At 47.1% G+C, this 27918-nt stretch overlaps 3 protein-coding genes across 3 annotated transcripts in view; 2 read left to right on the forward strand and 1 right to left on the reverse strand.

Annotated features, from left to right (window-relative positions):
* Window positions 1-13: 13 nt before the first annotated feature.
* Window positions 14-17248, reverse strand: CRTAP (cartilage associated protein). The gene is made up of 7 exons (XM_070391810.1): window positions 16735-17248; window positions 11326-11475; window positions 9196-9367; window positions 5977-6105; window positions 3825-3970; window positions 2327-2410; window positions 14-456 (listed from the first exon to the last, which is right to left on the reverse strand). Exons 1-7 carry the CDS (start codon window positions 17203-17205, stop codon window positions 403-405), a joined length of 1206 nt encoding a protein of 401 aa, XP_070247911.1. The 5' UTR covers window positions 17206-17248; the 3' UTR covers window positions 14-402.
* Window positions 17249-22835: 5587 nt separating this feature from the next.
* GLB1 (galactosidase beta 1) overlaps window positions 22836-27918 on the forward strand; it is a 65425-nt gene continuing 60342 nt past the window's right edge. Inside the window, exon 1 of the mRNA XM_070391811.1 lies at window positions 22836-22957. Within this exon, the coding sequence (XP_070247912.1) occupies window positions 22886-22957 (72 nt within the window). The 5' untranslated portion in view covers window positions 22836-22885. The remainder of the gene's footprint in view (window positions 22958-27918) is intronic.
* Window positions 22879-27855, forward strand: TMPPE (transmembrane protein with metallophosphoesterase domain). Its single transcript, XM_070391812.1, has 2 exons — window positions 22879-22957; window positions 25784-27855. Exon 2 carries the CDS (start codon window positions 25898-25900, stop codon window positions 27239-27241), a length of 1344 nt encoding a protein of 447 aa, XP_070247913.1. The 5' UTR covers window positions 22879-22957; window positions 25784-25897; the 3' UTR covers window positions 27242-27855.

Genomic DNA, 27918 nt, shown 5'->3' on the forward strand with positions numbered 1-27918 from the left:
AGAAAGGTCAAAGTAGGTTTTCACGATGATCATCTTTTAGTGTTTTTCTTATTTAAAAAATAATATTGGGTTTTTCTGGGGGGGAAAATTGGAAAGACTGGTGAGAAAGATAGGTATGAACATGAAGAAGGCGGGTGTGAATATGGGGAAGACAGGTGTGAAGATGGGGAGGTAGGTGCAAACACAGAGAAGGCAGGTGTGAGTGAACACAGGGGAAGCAGGTGTGGTCACGGGAAAGGCAGGCTCACCCCTGTTATATGTAGTGAGAGACGGAGCTTCCCTTTCACTTCAGAGAATAAAGAGAAGGCTTTGAGGTATCAACCACTTGGGCAGTTGGGAAAAGGAAGGCAAAGAATCTGTGTTTCCTGAACATCGAAGGGAAGTGTCCTTGTCTCCTGTGGACTAGCTGGTCTCCTCCAGCTCCAAGAGGTCATCCACGTATTCCACCACCTCTCCCTGCAAGAGACAACAAGACGCCTCTGCTGAGTGGGCTGCCTGGCTTTAAAAAAGTGCGGGGAGCAGAGACTGTTTCCCAAGAGGCCGTTGCGGGCCCCCTGCTGGGGCCATAGCAGCCTTCGCCCCTGCCCTGGGGCCCAGGGGACCTGGCTTCTCCCTGGGAGGGGACCTGTGCCCCCCCTTCTGTGCCTCCTCCCACCTCTACCCTCTCCCGTTAGCTGTTACCCCACAGGAACACTTTCGATCTGTTCCTTGTCTGCCTTGATCACCAGACCACAGGCTTTTTGAGACCAAGACCTGGGTTACTTTTAGGAACATTTCTTCATCGGTGACATGAGAGAGCTGCACTGAATCTTCATGACAAAAGCAGCCAGCGAAGTAGGAATAGAAGGGAGGGTTCCTCAACCTGACAAGGGCGCGCCGAGATCCCGTTTCCCAGGAATATAGTGGTGGTTTACGTCTTCTCCCATCTGGATGTCTTTTACTTATTTTTCTTTGCTAATTGCCCTGGCTAACGCCTCTACCGCAATGTCAGATAGAAACGGAGAGAGTGGACACCCTGTCTTGCTCCCAATCTTAGAAGGAAAGTATTGGGTCAGCATTTAGTATGTTGTTAGCTGTGGGGTTTTTCATGTTTTTGTTTTTGTGGTGCCCTCTGTCAGTCGAGGAAGTCCCCCTTCTATTCCTACTTTGTAGGGTATTTTTATCGTGAAGGTTCAGTGAGGCTCTCTCATGTCACAGGGGAGGAAACAACTTCAGAAAGCTAGAGTGACGTGCAGGATGACAATATCAATATGACAAATCAACTGTCTTTCTTTACACTCGCAATAAGTAATGGAAAAATGAAAATAAGAAAACAATTCCATTCAGTTAGCATCAAGAATGACAAAATTTGCCCTGGCCAGGTAGCTCAGTTGATTAGAGCATCATCCTGATACACCAAGGTTGTGGGTTTGATACCCTGTCAGGGTACATACAAGAATCAACCCATGGCCCTGGCTGGTTTTGGCTCCGTGATTATTAGAGCCTCGGCCCTCGGACTGAAGGGTCGTGAGTTTGGTTCCCGGTCAAGGGCACATGCCTCGGTTGCAGGTTCAATCCCTAGCCCCTGTCAGAAGGCAACCAGATGATGTGTTTCTCTCACATCAATGTTTCTCCTCTCTCTCTCCCCTACACCCCCACTTCTTCCCTCCCTCCCACTATCAAAATAAAAATATTAAAAAAGAATGCTTATTATTGCCCTAGCCAGTTTGGCTCAGTGGATAGAGCAAAGGCCTGCAGACTGAAAGGTCCCAGGTTCGATTCTGGTAAAGGGCACATGCCTGGGTTGCAGACTCGATCCCCAGTGTGGGGGCATGCAGGAGGCAGCCAATCAATGATTCGCTCTCATCATTGATGTTTCTATCTCTCTCTCCCTCAGTGAAATCAATAAAAATGTATTAAAAAAATGTTTATTCTTTAAAAAAAAAATCAACACATGAATGCATCAATAAGTGGAGCAACGAAAAGTCAATGTTTCTCTCTCTCAAATCAACAAATTAAAAAAAAGAAGAAGAAAGAAAAAAAGAAGAAAGGCTTATCAATTTCCCCTTAAAAAAAAATGGTTGGAGGCTCCCATGGTGGGTCCTGGAGCACCCAGCATGCTCCGTGCTCCATGCTCCTCGGGGAAATGCGGCGCTGCAGCCTGGGTTCCTAGAAAGCCGCTCTGCCCATGCCAGCGCCGACTCCCATTAAAACGCCCACAGACACCGCGTGTCTCAAGGTCCCCTTCTGTTTCTTATTTCAGGGATGACTTGCCTCCCAGTGATTTTAGCAAAGATGTGAGTAATATTTTCTCTTAGCCAGACGTGTGCTAAACATGAAGACTTACCTCATCATCATCCATTATATTCTCCTGAGCAAAGTCATACAGCTCTTTCTGGAGCGTCGTCACGTTGAAGAACTGAACCGCTTCCTGTTCAGACACAGACAGGGAACAGTTTACAGGACCAACCTTTTAATATTAGGACCAGGAGTGGGAGGAATAGGGCATGGGGTTTCTTTTGGGGGGTGATAGAAATATTTAAAATGAGGTAGTGGCCATGGTTGCACCACTCTGTGAATATACTAAAACCAGGACTGGTGCCCCTTCCAAGGGTGAATTTTACGGTATTTAAGTTATATCTCATTAAAAAAAATAGCAGCCAACCTCTAGTGAATGATTGTGTGAGTGTGTTTGTAGGTGTGAAGGAAGATGTATGACTCTGTGTGTGTGTGTGTGTGTGTGTGTGTGTGTGTGTGTGAGAGAGAGAGAGAAAGAGAGAGAGAGAAAGAGAGAGAAAGACAGAGAGAGATTGTATGTGTGTGTGTAGGAGTGAAGGAAAATAAATGTGTATGTAGGTGTGAAGGAAGATGTATGAATGTGTGTGTGTGTGTGTGAAGGAAGATGTATGAATGGCAAACCAGGACCACATACATACCGGTAAATTCTAATGACAGTACAAGTTAAGAACAAAGATCATCTAGAAAAAACCTTTTGAATATAATATATAATCCATGGAGTTCCCTAACACAATTTGAAGCTGAGTTTGTCCAGGGTGGGATTAAATGATGGTCCATGAGTAAACAAGCCCACCACGAAGCTGTTAAAAATAATAGCAAAGCAGGTGTATAGGTGTGACATGGAAAATGTTCATGACCTGCTAGGAAGACAAAGCAAGCTGCAAAACAGTATGTAAAGTGTGAGCCTGTTTCCGTACAAATAAATAAATACGGGCTGTAGAGATGACTAAATGTGCAGCTATAAGGCAGTGGGTAAAGAGAAAGTATGGGGTGACGAGGGGACACTTTTACTTTCTGAGTAAAATGTTTCTGTAATGGTTTGAAATCTGCAGAATTTTCACTGGTTTAAAAATCAGAAGACAGCAGTAAAATGTTAGAGAGCAAAACACAGAAAATGAAATGAGTTTCCTTTCCTTTCCCAATAACCCCTTCTCTTCAGGTGCAAAGCAGTCTCCTGAGAATGAAGAGGAGGAAAGGCCCTGGCTGGTTTTCTCAGTGGTTAGAGCATCGGCCTGCGCACCGAAGGGTCTCGGGTTCAATTCCCAGTCAAGGACATGTACCTGGGGTGTAGGTTCGATCCCTAGCCCTGGTCACTGAGCCTGCAGGGAGGCAACCAATTGATGTGTCTCTCTTGTATGGATGTCGATGTCTCTCTCTCTCTCTCTCTCTCTCTCTCTCTCTCTTTCTCTGTCTCTAAAAATCAATGGAAAAAATATCCTCGGGTGAGGATTAACAACAGATAGATAGAGAGATAGATAGATAGACAGACAGACAGACAGACAGACAGAGGAGGAAAGGAATGTGATGGCCGGTGCACTGGCACTTACTGGTCTGGGCTGGAAATGCTCGTCCGACAGGCCCCACTTGTCCCTGTGGTACTGGTAATACACCAGGTTCTGCTGCATGACCTTGTCGTTGGGGTCAAAGAGCAGGTAGCTGACCGCACAGGGCGCTGCGTTCTTCAGGTCACTCACTGGGGTTAGGGAGAAAGAGGAACAGGACATTGATTGCTCTCACCTGCCACCCTTCCTTACAGCGCAGCTTCCTAAAGGAAACGGAGGTGCATGAGCCCCTTCCGGCAGCCCCTCCTTCCGAAAGCCTGCAACCAACCAGGATCATCCCTGGGCGGGCAGGTCACAGACAGGGTCTCCATGGCAGCCTGGGGTTTTGAAACCTGGAAGCTCCCTGTTAGGCAGATGCCTTTGCAGAAATGCCTACTATCTTCCACCTCAGGCTCTGATCTGAGCTGGTCTCACACCCCTGGAACCGGAGAAGCCTGAGGCCCAAGGCCTATAATGCCGTGGGGCTGAGGAGAGTGAGGGAGGATGTGCTTAGCAAATGTGCCTCCCCATTGGGGTCCTCAAGTGCCCGGGTCCCATTTGGATGAAACCACAATCTCCAGATTCAGGTGGGCTCTCCGATTGCTAAACCAAACCCAGAAAACCCAAAAGGACGGTGGACTCTCCAGGCTGGAAGAGATTTGAAAAGTCACCTGGGCCCGGCCAGTGTGGCTCAGTGGATAAGCATCGACCTATGAACCAGGAGGTCATGGTTTGATCCCCAGGCGGGGCACACGGCAGGAGGGAGCCGATCAATGATGCTCTCTCATCATTGATGTTTCTATCTCTCTCTCCCTCTCTCTTCTTCTCTGAAACCAATAAAAATATATATATATATATTTTTAAAGTGCCCTGCCCTAACCGGTTTGGCTCAGTGGATAGAGCATCGGCGTGCAGACTCAAGGGTCCCGGGTTCGATTCCAGTCAAGGGCATGTACCTTGGTTGCGGGCCCATCCCCAGTGGGGAGTGTGCAGGAGGCAGCTGATCGATGTTTCTCTCGCATCGATGTTTCAAACTCTCTATCCGTCTCCCTTCCTCTCTGTAAAAAATCAATAAAATATATTAAAAAAAAAGTGCCCTAGCCGGTTTGGCTCAGTGGATAGAGCATCAGCCTGCAGACTAAAGGGTCCCAGGTTCGATTCCAGTCAAGGGCATGTACCTCAGTTGCAGGCACAGCCCCAGTGAGGGGTGTGCAGGAGGCAGCTGATTGATGTTTCTCTTTCATCGATGTTTCTGGCTCTCTGTCCCTCTCCCTTCCTCTCTGTAAAAAAATCAATAAATATTTTTCAAAAAGTCACCTGGTCTTTTCATCTCCTGGAAGCAAGGTTCCCTCCAGCCGCCCTCCTTAGAGTTGCCCCACCTACAACAGCACAGGAGTTTAGGAGAGGTTGGGATTTGTCTTAGGGCTGGGGACCAGGAAGAAGGCACATTCCACCCCATTTACAACCCAGGAACACTACCAGTACCTTTGCTAAAGCTCTGGGTATGAATAAATCATGCCACCTAGTGGCTGTTTCTGGTAACGACAACTTTAAAACCAGGCTCTTATGAGCCACTTCTTCACAAGGCCCAGAAAGGGGTCAGGTGTAAGTAACAACACCGGCACTCAAGAAATTAGTGCAGTAGGTAAAATTATGTCCACTTGGAATGTTCTGACTGATAAAGTTCAGGCGAAGGGAGGACCAACGGGAAGGAAACTGTAACAGTCAGAAAAGTGAGGCCCATGACGGGGAGGAGGGGGAGTTAACGACAAAAAGAACAAACACCTTTATAAAGAGTTTGCTCTGTGCCAGCATGTGAATACCCTCAGCATTCCATGTCTAGCAACTGATTTAATCCTCACCACAATCGTATGAGGTCAGGGCTATTAGTCTACTTTACAGATGAGGAAACTGAGACACAGAGAAGTGACAAAGCTAGAAATTGCACCCAGGCAGTCTGGTTCCAGGGTCTGTGGGCTGAGTCACCACGCATGCTGCCTTTTTGTGCAAAGCATGCAGTAGGGCTGATGATGTGACCTCGATGGAGTCTCCCAAAACCACAGGTGCGGGTCATTACCTCTCTTGTACAGAGGGGGAAGCCGAGTCTTAGAAGGACGAAGTCCCTTGTGCAAGATCTCCATAGAAGAGGATTACTTACACTTATAATAAGCAAACTGCAAATAATGATACATGGTAGCCACAAACTTCTCCACTGGGTAGCCTCCTATCACTGGGGTGAGGTTCCCTTCGCACTGGAGCTTGCATTCCAGAACTTCTACGTAATGATCTGAAAGAACAGATAAATGTTCAGAGCCATGCACGCATTACTTTCTTTCTTTCTTTTTTTTCATTAATGGTCCTTCTGCCCCACCTCCCAACTAATAAAGGTAAAAATAATAAATGATGAAGGTAACATATTTGCAACACTTATGATGAAGGACTCAAACCTTTAACATGTCAAGTTTCTCAAATATTAACAAGAAAAAGACAAATATCCAATGTAAAAATGGTCAAAAAGATCTGAAGAGAGAAGAAATGATTAAAAAAAAATGGCTCATAAACATTGTGAAAAGATGCTAAATCTCATTTATAATTAAGAAATATAGTCCCACCTAAGATCACTGAAACTGTTATATTGGCCAAAATGTTAGCAATATGATGACACCCAGTGTTAGGGAGAGAATGGTGAGACTTACACTCTCATATTCTGTTGGTGGAAGCAAAAGAGGAACAAATTTTTCAGAGAGCAATTTGGCAAAATTTATCAAAGGTTAATTTCCTCTGACCCAGTGGTCTAGTTTCGGGAAATTTTCTTTAGACAGAGCCACACATAAGCACTGTTCAAAACAGCAAACAAACATGGAAATAACCTAAATGCCAATCAACAGGATGGTGATTAATAAATTATGGTACCTATAAATCTATGTAGACTTTAAAAGAGATTAGGAGGACCTAAATATAATAACATAGAAAGATATCAAAGACTACATTTCCCAGACTCCCTTGCAGTTGAATTGGGGCTATAGGACTAGCTGTGCCAATGATATGTGAATAGCGACAACGAAAAAACGCTATTACTGGGCCAAAACCGCCAAATAATACTTGGCCCCCTACCTTTTCTCCCTTCATGCAACGACAAGCAAAGACTCCAGAAAAATGGTACACATCTTGTTAGAAAGGCACTCTCTTATATTGCTGGTAGGTGTACAAAATACTAAATAATTTATGGAAACATTTACTCTTTGAGCAATCAATCCCACTTAAGTTGACTTTGAAAACACACCTCCATAATTAGAATAAAGAGTCTAAAATGTCCCATGGTGGTATTATATGAAATAGCAAAAGATTGGAACAACCCAAATGTCCATCAGATAAGTGAATAAACTGTAGTATATCGCCTCCCTCCCCACGCCAATGAAGTATTCGGCAGCAGTAAAAAAGAATGACACAATCTCTGTATACTCCTTAGGATACATTGTCAAGTGGAAAAACCTAAGAACAGAACAGTGTATAAAACATGGCACCTATTCTATATGAAAGAAGCAGACAAAAAAATAAGAAGGAAATAGATTTGTATACACAGAACTTTTATAGAAAAACAATGATTCAGGCAAGAATCCTCAACAGAGGCTAAGTCAGAGGAGTGGGGTGGTGGTAGGGGACACAGAGTTTTGATAGACAGCAAGTTGTAACTCTCCAGCAAATTCCTTATTAATCTCGAAAGGAAAAATAGTAATTATATTGTGGAGACACTGGAAGCTGAAAAGAACCTTAACCAAATGCTCAAAAATTAGCATCGCCAATAAGGGGCAAACAGACACCACCCACACCTGGATGCGATACTGAGGAGGACACTTCTGTAATGGTCCAGCCAAACACGCACAACCCGAGTGCAATTGTGAGGACACATCACAGAAACGCAAACTGAGGAGTATTCTATGAAGGGACTGCCCTACATTCTTAAAAAAATACCAGTGGCGCCCTAACCGGTTTGGCTCAGTGGATAGAGCGTCGGCCTGCGGACTGAAAGGTCCCAGGTTCAATTCTGGCCAAGGGCCTGTACTTTGGTTGCAGGCACATCCCCAGTGGGAGGTGTGCAGGAGGCAGCTGATCGATGTTTCTCTCTCATCGATGTTTCTAACTCTCTATCCCTGTTCCTTCCTCTCTGTGAAAAATCAATAAAATATATATTTTTTTTAAAAAAGAAAAGAAAATACCAGTGGCATAAGAAAAACAAAGAAAAGCCAAGGAACAGCTCTAGATGAAAAAAAACACGACAGAAACAAATAATTAGGAAACATGATCCTTGGCTAGAACGTACCAGGCAAAAAAAGTTGCTAGAAAAGATACCACTGGGACAGTTGACAAAATTTGAAAATGGACTGTAGAGAAAAGCATTGTACCAAGATTCAGTTGCCTGAGGTTAGTAACTGTACTGTGGGTATGTAGAGAATATTATTGTTCTTAGGAAATACACTGAAGTATTATGGGTTAAAGGGTCATGATGCATGCAACCTACTCTCAGATGGTCCTGAAATAAAAATAATTATACACACACACATTGGGAGAGAATGAAAAAGCAGCACACTCAATGTCAAAAATGAGTGAATCTGGCCCTGGCTGGTATGGCTCAGGTGGTTGGAGTGCCGTCCTGCACGCGGAAAGGTTACAGATTCGATTCCCGGTCAGGGCACATGCCTGGGTTGCGGGTTCGATCCCTGGTACATAGTGGATGGCTATACTCTTCTCTCTATTTTTCGTATATGTTTGAAATTTTCCACAACAAAAAAGTTTTGGTAAGAAAAAAAAAAAAGAAAGGAAAAAAGGTACTCAGTGGAAAAAGAGATACCTGAGCAAAAGAAAATGATTTAAAAAACCCTAGATTCACCAGACCACAAGATTTCTAGGAGCCTTTAACCACTAAAGTGCACAGTGACTTTCAAGAGGCAGACAGCACTCAGCTCTTTCCCAGACTTATCTGTCTAGGGCACCCTTTCTATGAGGTGCAGTTCTAGGCTCAGTGTTCCCCAAACCAACATGGGAAAACCTTTTATGGCCATTTCCCATTTTCTGGAGCAATGCTGCCCACTAGTGGTTAAAGAGAAAACCTCAGGAAATCTGAGCTAACTCTGCGTGATGTAAATTTTCTTCATTCTCTCCTGTGTTTTCTAAGCTTCCTATAATGAACATGCATCGTTTTATAATCAGACAATTTCCTTCCAAAAGTTATCTTAGTGACAACTACTTAGAGGCTCATTATACTCTTCGTCCTGCCTTTGTTTGTGCTGAAGAATTTCCACTATTAGAGTGATCTCAGTAACGTGAGGCACGAGGTACTCATGGGCTCATTTTTATTTTCCCAGGAACCCCCACCAACCTGCTATGGAAAGATAGAAATCCTTGAAGTCTGTGATCTCCCTGGCGCCCTCGCAGGCTGCGAGACACTCGTAAAAGGCTTTGAAGAAGTCAGGAAGGGCCAGCTCCATGTCGGTGATGGACGTCCTCCAGTTCTCACCGTTGTACGCCCGCACGGCTCGAATGAACAGGCTCTGGAAAGCAAGGAGAAGCTAATGAAACTCCCAGACGTGAAGGGAGAGGGCCCTGTCCTCCCAGAGGAATCAGACCACCACAGGGCTTCATTCTCATTCATTCTGAAGAAGCCACGCTAACCCTTCATTAAATAGGAAGCCAGTTAGTGACTTATTTCTGTCTAGCTTTTTCTACCCTGTGTACAGTGGTACGCGTCTTTTTTTTTTTAATATATTTTTATTGATTTCAGAGAGAAGGGAGATGGAGAGAAAAAAACATCAATGAGAGTCATTGATCAGCTGCCTCCTGAACACCCCCCTACTGAGGACTGAGCCCACAATCTGGACAAGTACCCTGACCAGAAATCGAACCCTGACCTCCTGGTTGATGCTCAACCACTGAGCCACACTGGCCGGGCCAATGGTACGCTTCTTATTTCATTTAATTCAAAAGGTAGCAAGTGCTTAATAATAAAATTAGGTTCGAGTCAAGGATAAAGAGGAAACTATAGTGAAAGAAATCAGAGCAGCAGTCCCCAGGGGGTCAGAGTTTGGGGCAAAGGCAAAACGGACATGAGAGAACGTGTTAGGGGAGATGAAAATATTCTATGTCATGATGATGGTGGGAGTTACAGGACTGCATATATTAGTCCTAACTCATTGAGTTGTACATTTTAAATCTGTAATTAAAATTTAAATAAATTATACCTCAATAAAGCTGATCTTAAAAATTGAATCCAGGAAAAGATATAAGCTTGAGAGCAGGTGTAAAACACCTGTCCCCTAACCGTGCAGTCATAAATAGGGAGGCCTTCCACCAGCCCCAGTTCCTGGGGAGGGCAGGCAGCCATGTGCCACACAGAAGAAACTTCATGGAATTTCTGCTCATTGTTGACCAGATCGGGTAAAAGAGAAGTAACGAGGGCTGAGGAAGCAGCGTGGTCTCACAAGAAATAAGTACAGATCTCGGATACACGCACAGACCTGCTAACCTGGAGGGGCCAGGACAGCCTCAGCATGCTCTCCTGGAAAACTAAAGGGACCCCAGGAAAGAGACTTCACACACTACGTGTGAGGGTCACCAATATTGAAAAGTGAGCTGGCAGGCTGGTCACACGGGAGGAAACCCTGTAGTTAGATCTTGGGCCCCCCTGAATCCCCCTGGATACTTTCAACATATCCCTGTGTTTCCAATCCTGCCCTGCCTTTCATTAATATTCATGTCCCCAGTGCCTGAGCTCAACAGGCCCATACCATGGTAAGTGCAATGGTGAGAGGGGGTAGGGTCTTCCTCTTCTCATTGTCCTCATTAATTCTCAGCAGAATTCCTCTTTGCAGATGCATAGATCTAAGTAGCTTCTCGCCTGTCAAGTCTGTCCTCCTAGCCTCGCTATTCGCTTTCCACTTTAATCTACGATAATAAAAGCGTAATATGCTAATTAGACCAGACATCCTTCCCGATGAAGCCAGGGCTGCGAGGGAAGGCCGGGTCCCGGTTGCAGAGGGAAGCCGATGCCAGCGGCCGGGGGAAGGAAGGCCTACTCTTGTATGAATTTCATGCATCAGGCCTCTAGTAGGCATATATGTTGTGTGTATGTGTTTGTGTTTAAAAATATGTCTCCTAGTTTCATCAGAAATAGAAACTTCTGTTTCTGATTCTTGTGTCTTGGTCATTTTTTTGGATGATTTCCAAGACTGGTCTTTATTTTACCGTCTTAAAACTGAATAATCAACTGACCATATTTCTAAAATGTAGCACTGAAAGGAAAGGTGGCTTTAAAAGCATCATGGAATGTAAAATCTCATTCGTAAATGGATCAGATTTGTGCTTAAAAAATCAATCATTTCTATTGTCATGACATTCATCAAATGTCATCAAAAGTCACTAGAAGTCCTTAGATGTCTATAGTTGTTCAAAGAGATACGCTTCTTCAACAATTCACACTGCGACTGACCAGTGTGTAAAACCCCAAACATACCTCGTACGACTTGGTTTCCAAGTCTTTGATGTAGTCCTCGGCATCAGGCAAGCTCTTGTAATAAGCCATGTTTTTCTTCATCATTTCATCATCAGGATGCTTCAGTAGAAAGGTGTGGGCAGCTGCTATGGCTTTTGGAAGATTATTTGCCTAAAGTAGAAAGAAGAAAGATGAAAGCCACTCAATGGATGGTGAGCAATGAATTTTTCAAAACTAGAAGGTCTGTTGGATCTTTGGCAACTTAGTGTTTCTACTCAATGTTCCCAGCTTAGGGTCCAGTGACTCCCATGGCCCATTAAGACTTGGTCCAGCTACTCTGGTGAGTGTTTATTCCCTGAAGGTGACTAGATGGCTTCTGTGGGCCTTTCACAATCTACTCCCCCTGTCTCCATCCTGCTCCATACCCCAAAAGGCTGGCCTTTATGGCCCATAACAATAGACTCCTGGCTGGCTGGCGTGGCTCAGTGGTTGAGTGTCTTCCTATGAACCAGGAGGTCACTGCTCGATTCCTGGTCAGGGCACTTGCTCAGGTTGCGGCCTCGATCCCCAGTAGAGGGCGTGCAGGAGGCAGCCGATCAATGATTCTCTTTCATCATTGATGTTTCTATCTCTCTCTCCCTTTCCCTTCCTCTCTGAAATCAATAAAAATATATTTAAAAAAAACAAAAACAAAAATAGACTCCTTTGCCCTCTAGATTCCAGTGGGATTCATCAATGAGGAACCCCAATAGGAGACTAAAGAAAGGGAAGAGTGAGGTTGGGTTATCTAGTCTCCTGGTTCCCTCCCTGCCTAGTCACCTCGAGCTGCTGTTGTCCCTTAACTGAAGGTCATAGCTCCTCTCAAGGTGACCCTTTCCATACATACATTCTCTCTCCTTCCAGGTTCTTTCCTTTGCCTCTTTGGCCTAGGAATGGTCACACTCCACTGTTAACCAGCCTCTGTAGCTAATTGCCTTATTAATAAATGTCCCTCCAATCGCCCAAATGACTACACCACATCTTTCCTGCCAGTCTCTGACACATCAATATTTTCCTAAGTCTCTCACAGAACCTGCTGCTTCACCATTCTCTCTCTTTCTCTCTCTTTTTTAAATAATTTTTATTGCCGAAACCGGTTTGGCTCAGTGGATAGAGCGTCGGCCTGCAGACTGAAAGGACCCAGGTTCGATTCCGGTCGGGGGCATGTACCTTGGTTGCGGGCATATCCCCAGTGGGAGATGTGCAGGAGGCAGCTGATCGATGTTTCTAACTCTATCTCTCTCCCTTCCTCTCTGTAAAAAAATCAATAAAATATATTTTTAAAAAAATAATAATAATAATAATAATTTTTATTGATTTCAGAGAGGAATGGAGAAAGGGATAGAAACATCAATGATGAAAGAAAATCATTGATCGGCTGCCTCCTACATGCCCCCCCACTGGGGATTGAGCCGAAACCCAGGCATGTGCCCTGACCAGGAACTGAACTGTGACCTCCTGGCTCATGGATCAACACTCAACCACCAAGCCACATTGGCTTGACCTCACCATTCTCAATGACTGTCACCACCTGCTCACTTACTCGTCCATTCACTCAGCAAGCATTTTCTGAGAGCCTCCTACATGCTAGGCACTGTTCTAGAAAGTAACAAGGGGCAAAACAGGGGTGTGTATGTGTGTGGGGGGGTGAGTCCCTATCTTCATGTACCGTACATTTAAGTAAGTTCTCCTTATCTCCCAGCAACCTCGATTAAGAGCCTATTATGTTGCCTGTGTTCTGTCTTCTCGCCTTTCACACCTCTCTGTGGGCTCAGCTGATGTGTCCATCTCCCCCTCCACACTATGATCCTGCTAGGACCCAGCAGTGTCATTCCTGTCTGCATTCCTTGTGCTTGGCACACCTCCTGGGACAAGGCAGGACACAGGGTCAGTGATTGGACTTGACATTATGACCACATAATATTGTCATAAAATCAATTCCCATTTTCTTCTCTTTTTCCCTTTCTTTTCTCCATGGTTAGGCAGTGGCCACCTGATTCTGAGTTTTACTGCTTCATGGGAGGTAACTTCTGGTCAGAAGGCAGAAATGACTCATCTGACAAAAGCCCTGTGCTCGTGAGAGACCTTGCCAAGTGTGAGGAATGAAGGAAGTTGGGAGAGGGAGCTGTGGGCAGAAGCTGGCTGGTCTGAAAGAAGAAGGACAAAGAGAGAATCAAAGGGTAGCACATATCTGTACGAAATTCCCCCAGAATGGGAGCCAAGTCGTTTAGAAACAACGGTGGTGGCTGTAATAGCGAAGCGCCGGGTGGTGATGTTTTGAGGACGCCAGTCAGTGGCCGGTAGTGGGACGGCGTTGAAAGTGTTCTGCGGAGTTTTACAGTCCTGGCCAGAAAAAGGCCAGCCTGGCAGTGGAGGGAAGGAGGAGGAGGTCTGCACGCAGCCCTTTCACCGCATGTGCCAGTGGAATGAGACTCTCATTCTCAGGAGAGCACCTAGAAAGAGGGGCGTGGAGGGGGCTTCTTAAGGCCTCTCACTTGGGACCCGAGTTCACAAAACGGAACCCCCCCCCCCCCCCCCCCAAGAGCAAAGGGTGCCCATTCACTTTAACTCAGCTCTGCCAGCTGGGACACAGGCCACATCTTGGAGAAGGTGGGTGGGAGCCCCTCCCCTGCCACAGGTTCCTAAGGGAGAGACAGCCACCTGCATGAGAGGATCCCCGCTACCTGGCCAACGAGCCACTCCTAAGTCGGTGTGGCGGCAGGCCTTCTGAGTTTGGGAAAGGGTGGTGCCTGCGAGGTGGCCAGTGCTCTCTGCTCAGAGTTCAGTCATTAAGGATTTGACAAAGCACTGCAGCCCACTTTTTCCTTGGCCTGTAGGGAAGATAAGCATTTTTAAAATATATTTTTATTGCTTTCAGAGATGAAGAGAGGAAAGAGAGAGCAAGAGGGAGGAAAGAAACATCAATGATGAGAGAGAATCATCAATCAGCTGCCTCCTGCACGTCCCCTACTAGGGATCCAGCCTGCAATCTGGGCATGTGCCCTGAGTGGGAATGGAACCGTGACCTCCTGGTTCATAGGTTGACGCTCAACCACTGAGCCTCGCCGGAAGATGAGCATTCCAAGGAGATGGTGGCCACAGAGAGAGCCCGCAGCGAGTGATATAAACCTACGGCAGGCTGGCGACATGAGATCTGTAGTGGGCTCGAGGACTTGAGGGCTACACACCTGGAGGGTGGCCCCTTCTCTGTAAGATCACACATCCATGCCTCCTCACCTCTCTCTGACAGTCTGAACTCACCATCCCTCCCCGTGTGTTCAGGTCAGACATTCGTCCTTAATCACTGAAACAGTGACAAATCAGACTGGCACAGAATCATCCACCCATATCCTGTCTCTAGCCTTTAGGTGTCCGGTACAATGTATGTGCCTGCCAACAGTCACTTTCTCTCTACCCAGAAACAAAATTTGAAAATATAAACATCATTAAGAAAAAATAAAAAAAAAACACCATACAGTATCACCACCTAAAATCTGTGATTTTCAGTTGAAGCAAGGAAGATTCTTCATATTTATTAATAAAATTCTTAATGTTTTTCTGCCCTAGAAGAGATCTCAAAATACTAAGACAGTTGGTATTTTATTGACTTTTAAGTGACTGTTACAAGATTATGAAAGGGTTTTGAAGAGAAGCTATGTACTTCCTGACCTTTGAGGATGCCACGATGAAGGAGAAAACCCAGGCCTTAGGATCACATTGAGTAAAATGCTCTTCCCTTCCTCCATACATCACTTGATTCCATTTCATCTATACATTAAAGAAATCAGAGCTTTTGCTATTCTCAAGTCTTAAAAATAAAGTGTTTCCCCTTTTGATTATGTGATTCAATTTTGGTTCTGACTGCATTTGCCAAAAGCTATCCAAAAAAAGAGAGAGAATTAAACAAGTCATTTTTAGCTTGAAAAAATAGTGCTTGAATGAACCAGCCATCATTTTTCGATGTCCTGTAAATTTATTAAGCTTATCCCTGGTTCCATCTTAAAACTTTTTTTATTGCCAGGACAAACAGCCACAAAACTCATATCTATAATAATAAAAGCGTAATATGCTAATTAGACCAGACATCCTTCCGGACGACCTTCCAGGTGAAGCGGGGGCTGCAAGGGAAGCCCAGGTCCCGGGTGCCAGAGGGAATCCGGTGCCGGCTTCCAGGGGAAGGAAGGTCTACTCTTGCACAAATTTCGTGCATTGGTCCTCTACTGTTATATAAAACTCTACTTGAGCATAAAATAACCCAGCTTTCGCCCTAGCCAGTTTGGCTCAGTGGATAGAGCGTTGGCCTGTGGACTAAAAGGTCTCGGGTTCAATTCCGGTCAAGGGCACATGCCCGGGTTGTGGGCTCAATCCCCAGTAGGGGGTGTGCAGGAGGCAGCCGATCAATGATTCTCTTTCATCATTGATGTTTCTATCTCTCTCCGTCTCCATTCCTCTCTGAAATAAATAAAAATATATTAAAAAATAATAACCCAACTCTCCTTCTATTTGGGGTTTAGTGCTATTTTATTGCTCATGTGGCTTTTTCAGTGGAAATATGAAAAACAGATCTTGCAGGCCAAAGACTCAAAGCAAAGTTAAACAAAGCAAAACAACCAACTTCTCCCCTCCAGAGTCTGGCAAATGTCATGCATCTAATTTTGCAGTCATTAAAATAAACGCAATTACATTGTTTTTAAAATCGTTTCCAATTAGATAAAGTAGAACCGGGGCTCTCTTGGCAAAACCCAGTGAAGACCGTGCAAAGTTAAAGCCTCCTTATCCAGTAACAGGGAATTCAGCCCATTCTTAAAACGTGTGGGTCTCCAAGGATAGAGAACTGCAATTTGAGGCTATTTTTAGCGAGCAATCACAGACAGAATCAAAGCAGCCGCAAAAAGGAGCAAGACAACTGTGTTAAATTAAATTCTAGAGGACAGACAGACATCAGAGAGCGCCAGCCCTGATGAATCAGGGCTTCGGTCTGCTCCTCCAGGCAGGGATGTGTTCTCCCCTTTCCTGGCCTCAATTTCCTCCTTTTTAAAAGGGACCAGGCGGCTCCTCAGGCCCTCTGCTACTGAAAGGGGCTTTAATGGCACATACTGAAAAGCGGAGTCTGTCTTCCAATAATAGGCAGTTGGTTGGGTGGCAGGCGTTGCGCTAGATGTCCTATGCACGTATTCTCTGCCTTAGAACAACCCTTCAGGAAAGGTATTTCCTTCTCTGAGATGAGTAAGGGCGACGTGATTCGGAGGCGACCTTTGCCAAGGCTGGGCGTCAGAGAGCTGGGTCCAGAGAGGGCGGTGGAACCGGGCCCAGCACGAAGGGGGCGGGGCCTGCGGTGGGGGCGGGGCCTAGGGCGGGGAAGGGGCGGGGCCCGGCGCCGGGAGGACTTGCCTTGAAGTAGGCGAACTGCAGGAACTTGTAGGGCTCCCGGCGCTGGAATTCGGCCAGCACCTCGCGGCTGGGCTGCGACTGGCGGAAGGCTGGCAGGCCCTGCTTGCAGCGCTTGAGGCAGTGCGCTCGGCGCAGCAGGCCCCCGAAGAGGCGCAGCTCGGGGTAGCGGGCGAGGCCGGCAGCGGGCTCGGGCTGGGGCGCCACGCTGCAGTTGCGGTGGCAGAAGGCCTCGCTGTCGCGCAGCAGGCGGTGCAGCCGCAGGCTGATCTCCAGGTAGCCCACGCTCTCCGCCCAGTGCTCGCCGCTGTACTGGTCCAGGGCGTGCCGGTAGGCCGACTCGAGCGGCATCAGCTCGTCCCGCGGGAAGCTCCGGAAGCTGTAGCGCTCGTACTGGGCGCGCCCGGAGCGCAGCGCGCAGCCCGCGCACAGCAGCACCAGCAGCGCCCAGGCCGCCCCGCGTCCCGGCTCCATCGCGCCGGGCGGAAGGAAGGAAGGAAGGACAGGAGCAAGTAGGAAAGGAAGGAGGACGGCGCGAGGCAGCGAGCGGAATGCCGGGGAGGCGGGGACGCCAGCCTCTGGCCCGCCCCGTCCGGCCAACCCTCCCCACCCGGACGGAGGGTCCCTGCAGCTGCCCGGGTGGGGATGGTGCCCCGGGAAGCGCCCGCTGCCTTCAGGTTCCTACACTGTCCAACCGGTGCCGGGGCTCCGCTGTTCACTGGTTGGGGGACGGCGGTCTGCAAGCCAGACGCTGTCCTAACGGGTCATAGATTAGCGCCACTTAAACTTCACAATCACTTAGAGCAGCGGTTCTCAACCTGTGGGTCGCGACTCCTTTGGGGGTCGAACGACCCTTTCACAGGGGTCGCCTAAGACCATCGGAAAACACATATATAATTACATTTTGTTTTTGTGATTAGTCACTATGCTTTAATTATGTTCAGTTTGTAACAAGGAAAATACATCCTGCATATCAGATATTTACATTACGATTCATAACAGTAGCAACATTACAGTTATGAAGTAGCAACGAAAATAATTTTATGGTTGGGGGTCACCACAACATGAGGAACTGTATTAAAGGGTCGCGGCATTGGGAAGGTTGAGAACCACTGACTTAGAGGACTTGTGAAAACGCAGATGCCTGGGCTGTACCCCCAGAGTTTCTGATTTAGCAAGTCTGAGGGTTTCCATTTCTCTTTTTATATATAGTTATGACTTAGAATTGTATTCTAATGATCTCTTTAATTTTATTTTTCAATTACCGTTTGCATTCGACATAATTTTGTATTTTGTTTCAGGTGTACAGCAGAGTGGTTAGACAATCATATACTTTATAAAATGTACCCCCTCCCCCCATATTTCCAGTACTGCCTGGCACCATACTTAGTTATTTCTATATCATTGACTATATTCCGTATGCTGAGATTCCTATGACTATTTTGTAACCAGCAATTTTACTTTATCCCTTCACCTTTTTCACCCAGATGACTAGGCAGAACACAGAGGATTTTTAGGGCGATCCTATAAAGGTGGATAAATATTATACATTTGTCAAAACCCATAGAATGTACAACATCAAGAGTGAACCCTAGCCCTGGCCAGTTCGGCTCAGTGGATGGAGTGTCGGCCTGCGGACTCAAGGGTCCCAGGTTTGATTCCGGTCAAGGGCATGTACCTTGGTTGTGGGCACATCCCTGGTGGGGAGTGTGCAGGAGGCAGCTGATCAATGTTTCTAACTCTCTATCCCTCTCCCTTCCTCTCTGTAAAAAATCAGTGAAATATATTAAAAAAAAAAAAAAAAAGAGTGAACCCTAATGAAACTATGAACTTTGGGTGATTAGGATGTGCCAGTGTAGGTTAATCAGTTGTAACAGATGTACCTCTGGGTATGGGATTCTGATAGTGGGGAAAGCTGTGTATATGTGGTGGCAGGGGGCATACGGGAAATCTCTGCTCACATTTTTTAAAAAATATATTTTTATTGATTTCAGAGAGGGAGGGAGAGAAAGAAACATCAGTGATGAGAGTTGAGCCTGCAACCCGGGCATGTTTCCTGACCGGGAATTGAACCGTGATCTCCTGGTTCATAAGAGGTCATTCACTGAGCCACACCAGCTGGGCTCTGCTCAATTTTGCTGCAAATAAAGCTTCTCTTAAAATAGTCTATTTTTAAAAGAATACAGGCCCGTTGTCTAAAAAAAGTTCCCTCATTTGGGGTTTCTCTGATGTTTCCTCATGATTAGATTCAGATAAGCTCCTTTGGCCAGAAAACCACAGAAGCAATATTGCATCTCTCGCTGGTGTCACAAGGGAGAAACACAGTATCTGCCTCCTATCAGTGAGGTTAATGTTGGTTACTTTGTTAAGGTCATGGTTTCTCCACTTCATTATTTTTGTAATTAGTAAATGTTTTTGGTGTATAGCAGCACTTTTCTTAATAGCAGAAGTAACCTGTCCGTAAACGAGGTTATTGTTGTTTTTATTTGTTTGCTTGTTTTATTGATTTTAGAGAGTGGAAGGGAGGGGGGGGAGAGAGAAACATCAGTTGGTTGCCTCCCTCACGCGTCTGCCTGGGGATCGAACCTGAAACCTGGATATGTGCACTGACCGGGAATCGAACCTGTCACCTTTTCGTGTATGGGACGACGCTCCAGCCGAGTCACACCAGCCAGGGCTGGATTGTTGTTGCTTTTAAGTGAGAATATATGCAAATAGAATAATATTTTACATCAGGGGAAAATGATAGAATTATAGCTACACATAACACAGTTCAATCTAAAAAAAAATAGAGAATAACTTCATTTGTCTAAAGTTTTAAAGTATGTCAAAGCACACAGAATATTATTTAGGAATGCAAATACTGTAGTCTTACCTCTTACAAAGCACACAGGACAATACCAACTGTAATGAAGAAGGAGCCACACAGACACTTCGGATAGTGATTTCCTGTAGGGTGGAAGGAAGGGCATGGGATTGGGAGAGGGTTCACCTAGGGGAGAAGGAATGGGAGTATGAGGACACTCACTGTATCATTTTCTATGCCATACATGTATTTTCCCATACCTGTATTTTTAAGATATTATTTTATAGTTAGTTGTTATGTTAAAACAATTTTTAGGGAAACAATTGCAGTAGTGCTATAAAGAAAATAAAACAAGGGAATGGGATGGAGTGGAGAAAGGTTGCATGAGGGGGTGATGTCTGAGCAGAAACCTGACTGGAGAGAAGGAGCCTGTAGAGATGGCAGCGTTCTGGGGAGAGTTTACCTGGCTCCCGGTTGTTTCCTGCCCAGAGAATCCATGGCCATCTTACCTGGGGCTTGATATCCCGAATGTGTGGAGAATGTGAAAAAGGCAAACACCCCAATTCAAAAACAGACACACAAACAGAAATGAACAATAAGTTAACAACAACCTTGCAAAGATGTGGCTGAGAGACCCTGGTGATAGCAAAGTGATATAAAGAAGATAGGAGAGAATGTTTAAAACAAAGTCCTCACGCTGGCCTCTGCGGTTCAGTTGGTTGGAGCATTGCCCAGTACAGCAAAAGGTTAAGGGTTCAATTCTCAGTTAGGGCACATACCTAGGTTGCTGGTTCACATTATTGTGTCTCTCGTTCCTTTCCTCTTTCTCTAAAATCAATAAACATCTCAGATGAAGGTTTTAAAAAAATTATTGAGAGAATAAACAAAAGCAAAGTCCTTGTTTTTGTCCCCTCCCCCCCCAAAGGCAAGCCTCACTTAGGATATTTTATATTTTTACTTACCTCAAAAACATACCTGTTTTTAGAAACTGAAAGGGAATTTCTTGTCCCTATGACAAGGGAGATGCCCTTGTCCCTATGAGAACATAGGGACAAGGACATCCTAACACTCATGACAGTCATATGGCATGCTGCTAACTTTTATTGGAGCTATGAGGACACTGTTAACTGATTATTTCACAATTTTATCTTTTTATTCTTTCATAACCATACCCACCAGTTGGTTATACAACTTAACTCCTGAACATGGGTATCGGGATTTTGTGTGTCAGAAAACTTGAAGACGTAAGAAAGATTTGGAATTGCTGCACAGTCCAACTGTCCACTTCAGCAGGCCCAAGACTTTAGTGTTGTTTTTTTAGTTTTTAAAAAATATATATTTTTATTGATTTGAGAGAGAGTAAGGGAGAGGTCACATGTCCAGGATTCCCAACATGCAAGAGGCAGCCAATTGATGATGTTTTTCTCTCATCGATGTTTCTATCTCTCTATCCCTCTCCTTTCCTCTCTAAAAATCAATATGAAAATATTTTTTAAAATAGACCTTTTCATTATTAGATTTAACAAACTTTTGTGCCTTTGCCGGTTTGGCTCAGTGGATAGAACATCAGCCTGTGGACTGAAGGGTCCTAGGTTCCTTTCCCGGTCAGGGCACATGCCTAGGTTGCTGGCTTGATCCCCAGTAGGGGGCGTGCAGGAGGCAGCTGATCCATGATTCTCTCATCATTGACATTTCTATCTCCCTCTCCCTTCCTCTCTGAAATCAATAAAAATATTTTTTTAAAAAAACTTTTGCAAATTGCTACAAGTTTCTAAATACCTACTTTGAATTTCTTTTCCTCTCACTGTCCTTGGACCACAGTTGGAGTAGCACTGGTCAAGGGCATGTACCTTGGTTGTGGGCACATCCCCAGTAGGAGGTGTGCAGGAGGCAGCTGATCAATGTTTCTCTCTCATCCATGTTTCTAACTCTATCCTTCTCCTTCCCTCTCTGTAAAAAAATCAATAAAATATATTTTAAAAAATAAAATAAAAATGTAGAAATGATTCTTAACTGACAGACCATACAAAAACAGGCACAAGGCCGGGTTTGAGCTGCCAGCTTTAGTTTGTTTAGCACAATCCTGTGCTAAACACTTCCTGCCTCAATTCAGTTAAAAATGCCTGCTGCGTACTGCCACCTGGGGTCTACAGGCTGGCGGGGGGGGGGGGGGGGGGGGGGGGGTAGGTAGGAAAGGTTGATTCTGCCATTTGCTAAGGATTTTTTAAAATTTAACTTTATTTTGCAGTAATTCAGACTTAGAAAAAAAATTGAAGAAACAGTAGAAAGAGAGAGGAAGGGAGAGGGAGCGAGGGATAGAAACATCAAAGAGAGAGAATCACTGATTGGCTGCCTCCTGCATGCCCCCTACTGGGGATCGAGCCCATAACCTGGGCATGTGCCCTGACCAGGAATCAAACTGGAGACCTCTAAGTTCTTGGGTCAGTGTCCAACAACCCCTGAGCCACACTGGCTGGCTAATGTTGCATTTCTAAGACTGTATCTCTTCCGTAAGGGGCACATGGCTGTGTTTTGTCCTGATTTGACAGATCTGCCTACATCAGCATCACAGGGCTATTGAGAAGCTCGAGTGCAAAATTAAAAGGTGGGAGGTGTTGCTCTCATCTCAAAACCCAACAATGAAATACAAATTCTACAGATTCTGGTGCGTTGAAGGTTGGCATTTGGAATGATTTTACCATAGCTGAACCATATCTCTACATTTCTTAGAATGGTTCTCCAACTTTAGCGTGCACCGAAAAACCTGCAGGGGTTGTAAAAATATGGATTTCTGGACTTCATCCTTTGAGTTTCTGATGGAAAGTTCCTGGGGTGAGGCCCTGGGATTTGCATTTTTAACAAGTTCCGGGTATACAGTTGGTCCAGGGACTACAATTTTCTGACCCCTCGTTTAGAGTTTTCCCGAGAATCCTAGGGCTAGGATTCTATCTCCTGCACTCAGGGTTATCTGGTCTCAGCTTCCCCCTTCTGTCCTCAGAGGCAGCCAGGGGGCAAGGAGACCCTGGTTAAAGTCCAACCCCAGGGCGAGTTATCTAGCTGCTGACAGCGGGGCCTCCGGATTGCCTCTGCAAAGGGTCTGAGGCCGACTAGGGCCAGATAACACTATCCTCGTGTCACAAGGCTGCACGCGCCCTCCAGGCTCGTCCTGCGCGGGTTCCCCCGCCCCCGGGTCAGCTGTCGCGGGGCGGAGCACGGGGCGGAGCAGGCCCGGGGACAGCGGGCAGGACCGGCGAGGGGCGGGGCCAGGCCGCGGGTCCTCTGTCTAGTGACGCTGAGCCGCTGGCCCCAGCGCCGACTGCGGCGGAGCCGGGTAGCTGGAGGGTGGACATGCTGGGGGTCGAGCGCATCCTTTCTCTGTTGCTGGTGTCGCTGTTGCCAGGGACTGCGCGCAGCTTTCGGGTAAGTCCACGGGATCCCCACGCGGGGATGCACTGATAGGGGACATGCTGGCGAAGGACTGGGCTGGGGCTGCGGCCAAGAGGGGTCCTGCGGGGCGGTGGTCCTGCGCTCCCGGGGTGCACGCCGCTGACCAGCAGCCTGCGGAGCGCAGGCAGTAGACTGGCCTTCCCGTCGGGGGCGGGCCGGGTGGGGCGTGCGTCCTTCCCGGTAGCGGGTCGCTGGTGTGTTCCCCTCCGGACGCCGGTTTCGCTGGGACCCAGGTCCCCAAAGGTGCCACGAGGGGGGTGAGATGAGGTGCGCCCACACGCTTCCAGCTTCGCAGTTTTCCAGGAGGGGGGGATTCTAAATAGCGAGCGAGAGGAGGAAGTCTTGGGCTCCGGTTTGGGGCGCCCTCCCTTGCCCAGTGTGTGCTCTGCGGGGCGCTCCGGAAGGAGAAAATGGGGTCAGGGGAGCCCCCCCCCCCCCCGCAATGGGAACTTTGGGTTCATTGCTTTCGAGACGTCCTCTTACCAAACATCTTGTGCCCTTCTCGCCACTCCCCGCCGCCTCCTCTTTTTGACTTGGATTTTCCAAACCTTCCGGGTCTGGCGGTCGAGGCCGAGGGCGGGCTGGAGGCGGGCGGGCGGCAGGTGGCAGCCTGAGCTGCTGGAGGGAGGTCTGTGGGAGCGAGTAGGCGAGGGGGGACGCGTCTGGCGGGAGAAGAACAACAGGGAATTGAAACCGCACCAGCCCCTTTGCACATTCCGCCAACCAACTCTGGTTCCTCCAGAGTCTGGGTGGGCCGAGTCCGGGGCACGTTTTAAGTAGAAGTGGTGAAATTCGGGCCCATTGACCTGTAAATCATACCCTTTGATCAAAGGCTTAGAATAACTTGCCTAGAGCAAAGTCACACATTTCCACGAAACCCAGAGCTTAAGAATCTTAAGTATTTGGAAACGCCTACTGAACATATTTTAATTTAGAGTTCCTCTTGGGAAAACGTCAGCTCACATGAAGTATTTGCTACCCTGACTACTGGGGCCTGTGGCTCCTGAGCCCCAGATTTTTTTGGCCAGGAGGCCTGGAGGAGCCCCCCAGGTGAGAGCTAGCCCGAGGTGAGAACCATGGGAACAGTGGCAGAGACAGATGTGTGGGCGGGGAGACAGATCTTTATATTTGGGTGGGCTGTGGGAAGGGAGAGAGATGGGTTTATAGATGAAGAGCTGGTGGGCAGGGCAGTCCCCTGAACAATGGTTGCTCAGCAGCGGGGTGCCCTCCGACTGCCGTGCCAAGGCTCACACTGGGAGGCTGGCCTCCCCCCCGGGAATTCTTCCATGTCTAAGTGTCCCTGCCTGGACCTGGAGCTGAAGAAAGCTACCAGTGGACAGCTTTCCGTGATCCCTTGTTTACATTTATCTTTTTTAACCCTTTGAGTGCCGGGAGTGCTATCCCACTCCTCTTGCAGTGTCACTATTAGATGCTAGTAGTTCACTCTTTATTGACAGATGGCACCTAAGTGCAGATTACTTGTGATGCCGAATGTTTGTAGTTCTAAAATTGGCCTTTGGCATTTTTATGAAGTTTACTCAGATTTTGTGGCCTTAAAGCTTCGAAATGGCGTCCAGTTCTAAGTCTGCTTTTATTATCTAAATATTTTAGGTTTTTTATCAAAATCTTATTAAAAGTTAAACAATATCTTCATTCATGTATTCAAAGTCAACATTAATTTTATTTTAACATGTTTTGTTCAGATTTTTTTTCTACTAGTATTTTATAATACAATCAGCAAACAATATATGTCAAAGATGAAAACAAATGTAGTAAAGGTTTCCTTACGTTTTTGAATATGTAACTTCATTTACTTGCGATTCATAATTTTTTTCCTAAACTGCTGTAAAATCAGCAAAAATGCCTTGGCAATTTTAGCATAGTTCCTAGGATATTGGTTGGCACTCAAAGGGTTAAAATATATTTTTTAAGTTGATTTCAGCGAGGAAGGGAGAGAGGTAAAGAGATAGAAACATCAATGATGAACGAGAATTACTGATTGGCTGCCTTCTGCACGCCCCCTGCTGTGGAGGGATGGAGCCTGCAACCCAGGCATGTGCCCTTAGCCAGAATCGAACCTGGGACCCTTTAGTCCGCAGGCCGACGCTCCATCCACTGAGCCAAACCGGCTAGGTCCCTTGTTTACATTTATTTAGAACAGCGGTTCTCAAACTTTTAACTGTCCTAGGAATTAAAATTAAAAAATATTTATTAATCTATTACATGTTAAGAAACTTACACTTTTTGGGAAAATAACAATGTTTCTCCCCGAATTTTAGGGTGAAGAGTGGTATTAGTTTTCACTTTCGCAAATGTCTTTCATGGCCGTCTTAATCCGGGACAGTTGGAGTCTCCTAACTGCGCCTGTATTCAGTGTTGCCATAGCATACGTCACGGAGCGTCTGAAAAGCTCCGCTGTGTGCTCATGAGAGAATGAGAAAGGGAAGGGCAGTGATGGCTTAGTATTATTATGAAAACAATTTTAACTAAACGGACCCCTGGAAGGGTCTCGCAGACCACACTTTGAGAACCGCTGGTTTAGAATAACGTTTTTCTTACTGTAAAAGAAATTCCATACGTTTTTCCTTGTGGGAAAAAAAAAAAAAACGGAAAAGAAGAAAATGAAAGCTGCCCATCATGTTACAACCCACTGTGTTTGTACTGCCATGATGAAGTGTGGCCACCGATGGGTGGTGTGGAGTCTAGGCAGGTTGGGCCCCTGTAAGTGACCCTCAGGTTTTGAACGGGGACCAGAAAGCCCTAACATTCCACAAAGCTGATGCGGGTTCCTGGTTGCAGGCGGACCTGACCTGACCTGGAACCCTCTCCTTGGCCACTGTCCTTTCTAAGGAACTCACCTTCCAGAGCCCACCTGCACGGACCTGCCAGGGGACCCTCTTAGGAGCTGAGAAAATGGTGATCTTCAGGCACCTCTCCCTGGTCGGGAAGGCCGCCCTGGCTGCCGGCACTGTCTTCGTGTCCATGATTATCTCCCGCTCCTACCTGTCCGAGAGCCTCGAGGTCAGGGCCTGGCGTTGGCTGTTCCGCCTGCAGCTTGCCCTGTTTGCCAACTCGCTCATGCTGATCGGCTCCCTCTACATCTGGCGTAGCATTGTCAGCAACCTTAGCCATTCCCCAGCCTCACAGTCCGCCTGTCTTCATCTTTGGAAGATGGCAGTCGTGGCCTTTCTGGCCCTGGCCCACTCCAGTTTCTTCACCATGCTCTTTTTAGTGGCCGAGGAGCCCTATCTCTTTTCCTTGGCCGCCTACTCCTGCCTCGGGGCGTACATCATCATGCTCTTCTTCCTCTGTACCCTCAGCGGCATGGAGCAGGCCTACCAGCTCTTGGCCTGGCGCAGTGGTCGGGTCGTGGGCAGCCTGGACAAGACAAGGAAGCTGGCGCTCAGGCCGGCCCTGGCAGTGGCCGTGACCGCCGTGCTCAGCGTAGCGGGGCTGCTGAATGCTGCCCAGCCCCCGGCGGTGAAGACCGTGGAGGTGCCCATCCGTCAGCTGCCCACCTCGATGGACAACCTCAAGATCGTGCTCCTCTCAGACATTCACTTGGGCCCCACCGTGGGCAGGACCAAGATGGAGATGTTCGTGAGGATGGTGAACGTGCTGGAACCGGATGTCGCGGTGATCGTGGGGGACCTCTGCGATTCAGAAGCCTCAATCCTGCGGACGGCTGTCGCTCCTTTAGGCCAGCTTCATTCACGCCTGGGCACCTACTTCGTCACCGGGAATCACGAATACTACACGTCAGATGTCAGCAACTGGTTTGCGCTGCTGGAGACCCTGAATGTCAGGCCGCTGCACAATGAGAACGTGAAGATTTCTGCCACCCGGGCGCAGCGTGGTGGCGGCGAGGATGACGACTGGATCTGCTTGGCCGGCGTGGATGACATTGAAGCAGACATCCTGCACTACTCTGGCCACGGGATGGATCTTGAGAAGGCGCTCGGGGGCTGCAGCCTGGACCATTCCACCATCTTGCTGGCTCACCAGCCCCTGGCTGCCAAGAGAGCCCTTCAGGCTCGGCCGGATATTAACCTGATCCTTTCTGGGCACACACATGCTGGGCAAATCTTCCCCTTGAATGTGGCGGCCTATCTCCTGAACCCCTTCTTTGCTGGTCTCTACCAAGTGGCTCAGACCACATTTGTATATGTCAGCCCAGGCACGGCCTACTATGGGATCCCCATGAGATTGGGGAGCAGGGCAGAGATCACGGAGCTCATCCTGCAGCGGGCTCCTTGAACCTGGCCCCGCCCTCATCCTCTGCCCTTGCCCTCATTCTCTGTCTCTCTTCAGGGTGGGTTGCCTGCTTTACACCCTCCAGCCTTTCCTGCCCAGCCCTGCTGACACACCCTGGCCACAGGCTGGTTGGAACAGTGATTTGTGGCGGGGCTGCCTGTCAGGTTAGCTCTGTAGATGGCCAGTTGCTTTCTTATATGCATTTGTGAGGCCACTGAAGTCACATGCGTAAGAACGGGCATCTATTGTCCAGATGATGTGGAGTAAACCCCCCTCTCTGCAGAACTCCCAGGAATAAACTGAAAGAAACATGGGGTTGCTTGAAAGGGATGCCTCTAGGAAGCAGAGTAGGGAAGGAACTCTGAGTGCCTTTCAAACCCTCTTTGGGACTTAGGCAGTTGCCAGAATCATTGGTGCAGAGCTTTCTGGGTAAAGGGCATGTTGCTAGTAATCTGGGAGAGCAGGCGAGATGGAGGCCCCTTTGGCTGCTGGAGAAGAATTTATTTTCCCCATTGGTTCTCTCAGAGTCCCTCTATTGAGAGAACTGACAAAACCTGCTGGAATACAGAGCTCATCTTATTCCAGACCTGGAGTGATGCTATTACTGTCTTCTTCTCCTGGGCCTTGGGGGTTGGGGGTGGGGTGGGAAGAAACAGAGCACCTTGGTAGGTGATGGTAAT

This window comes from Myotis yumanensis, unplaced genomic scaffold (assembly GCF_028538775.1).
Source record: "Myotis yumanensis isolate MYYU_CA2020_CCGP unplaced genomic scaffold, mMyoYum1.0.hap1 SCAF_14, whole genome shotgun sequence".
Taxonomy (NCBI): Eukaryota; Metazoa; Chordata; class Mammalia; order Chiroptera; family Vespertilionidae; genus Myotis; species Myotis yumanensis.

What these genes read in the sequence shown, in the direction of transcription:
- CRTAP (XM_070391810.1), bottom strand. Translation starts at nt 17,205, where the DNA reads ATGGAGCCGGGACGCGGGGCGGCCTGGGCGCTGCTGGTGCTGCTGTGC. An exon ending in TGCAGTTCGCCTACTTCAAG is followed by an intron (nt 11,476 to 16,734) that starts GCAAGTCCTCCC and finishes TTTCTACTTTAG; the next exon opens with GCAAATAATCTTCCAAAAGC. An exon ending in ATATAATGGATGATGATGAG is followed by an intron (nt 457 to 2,326) that starts GTAAGTCTTCAT and finishes TGTCTCTTGCAG; the next exon opens with GGAGAGGTGGTGGAATACGT.
- TMPPE (XM_070391812.1), top strand. Translation starts at nt 25,898, where the DNA reads ATGGTGATCTTCAGGCACCTCTCCCTGGTCGGGAAGGCCGCCCTGGCT.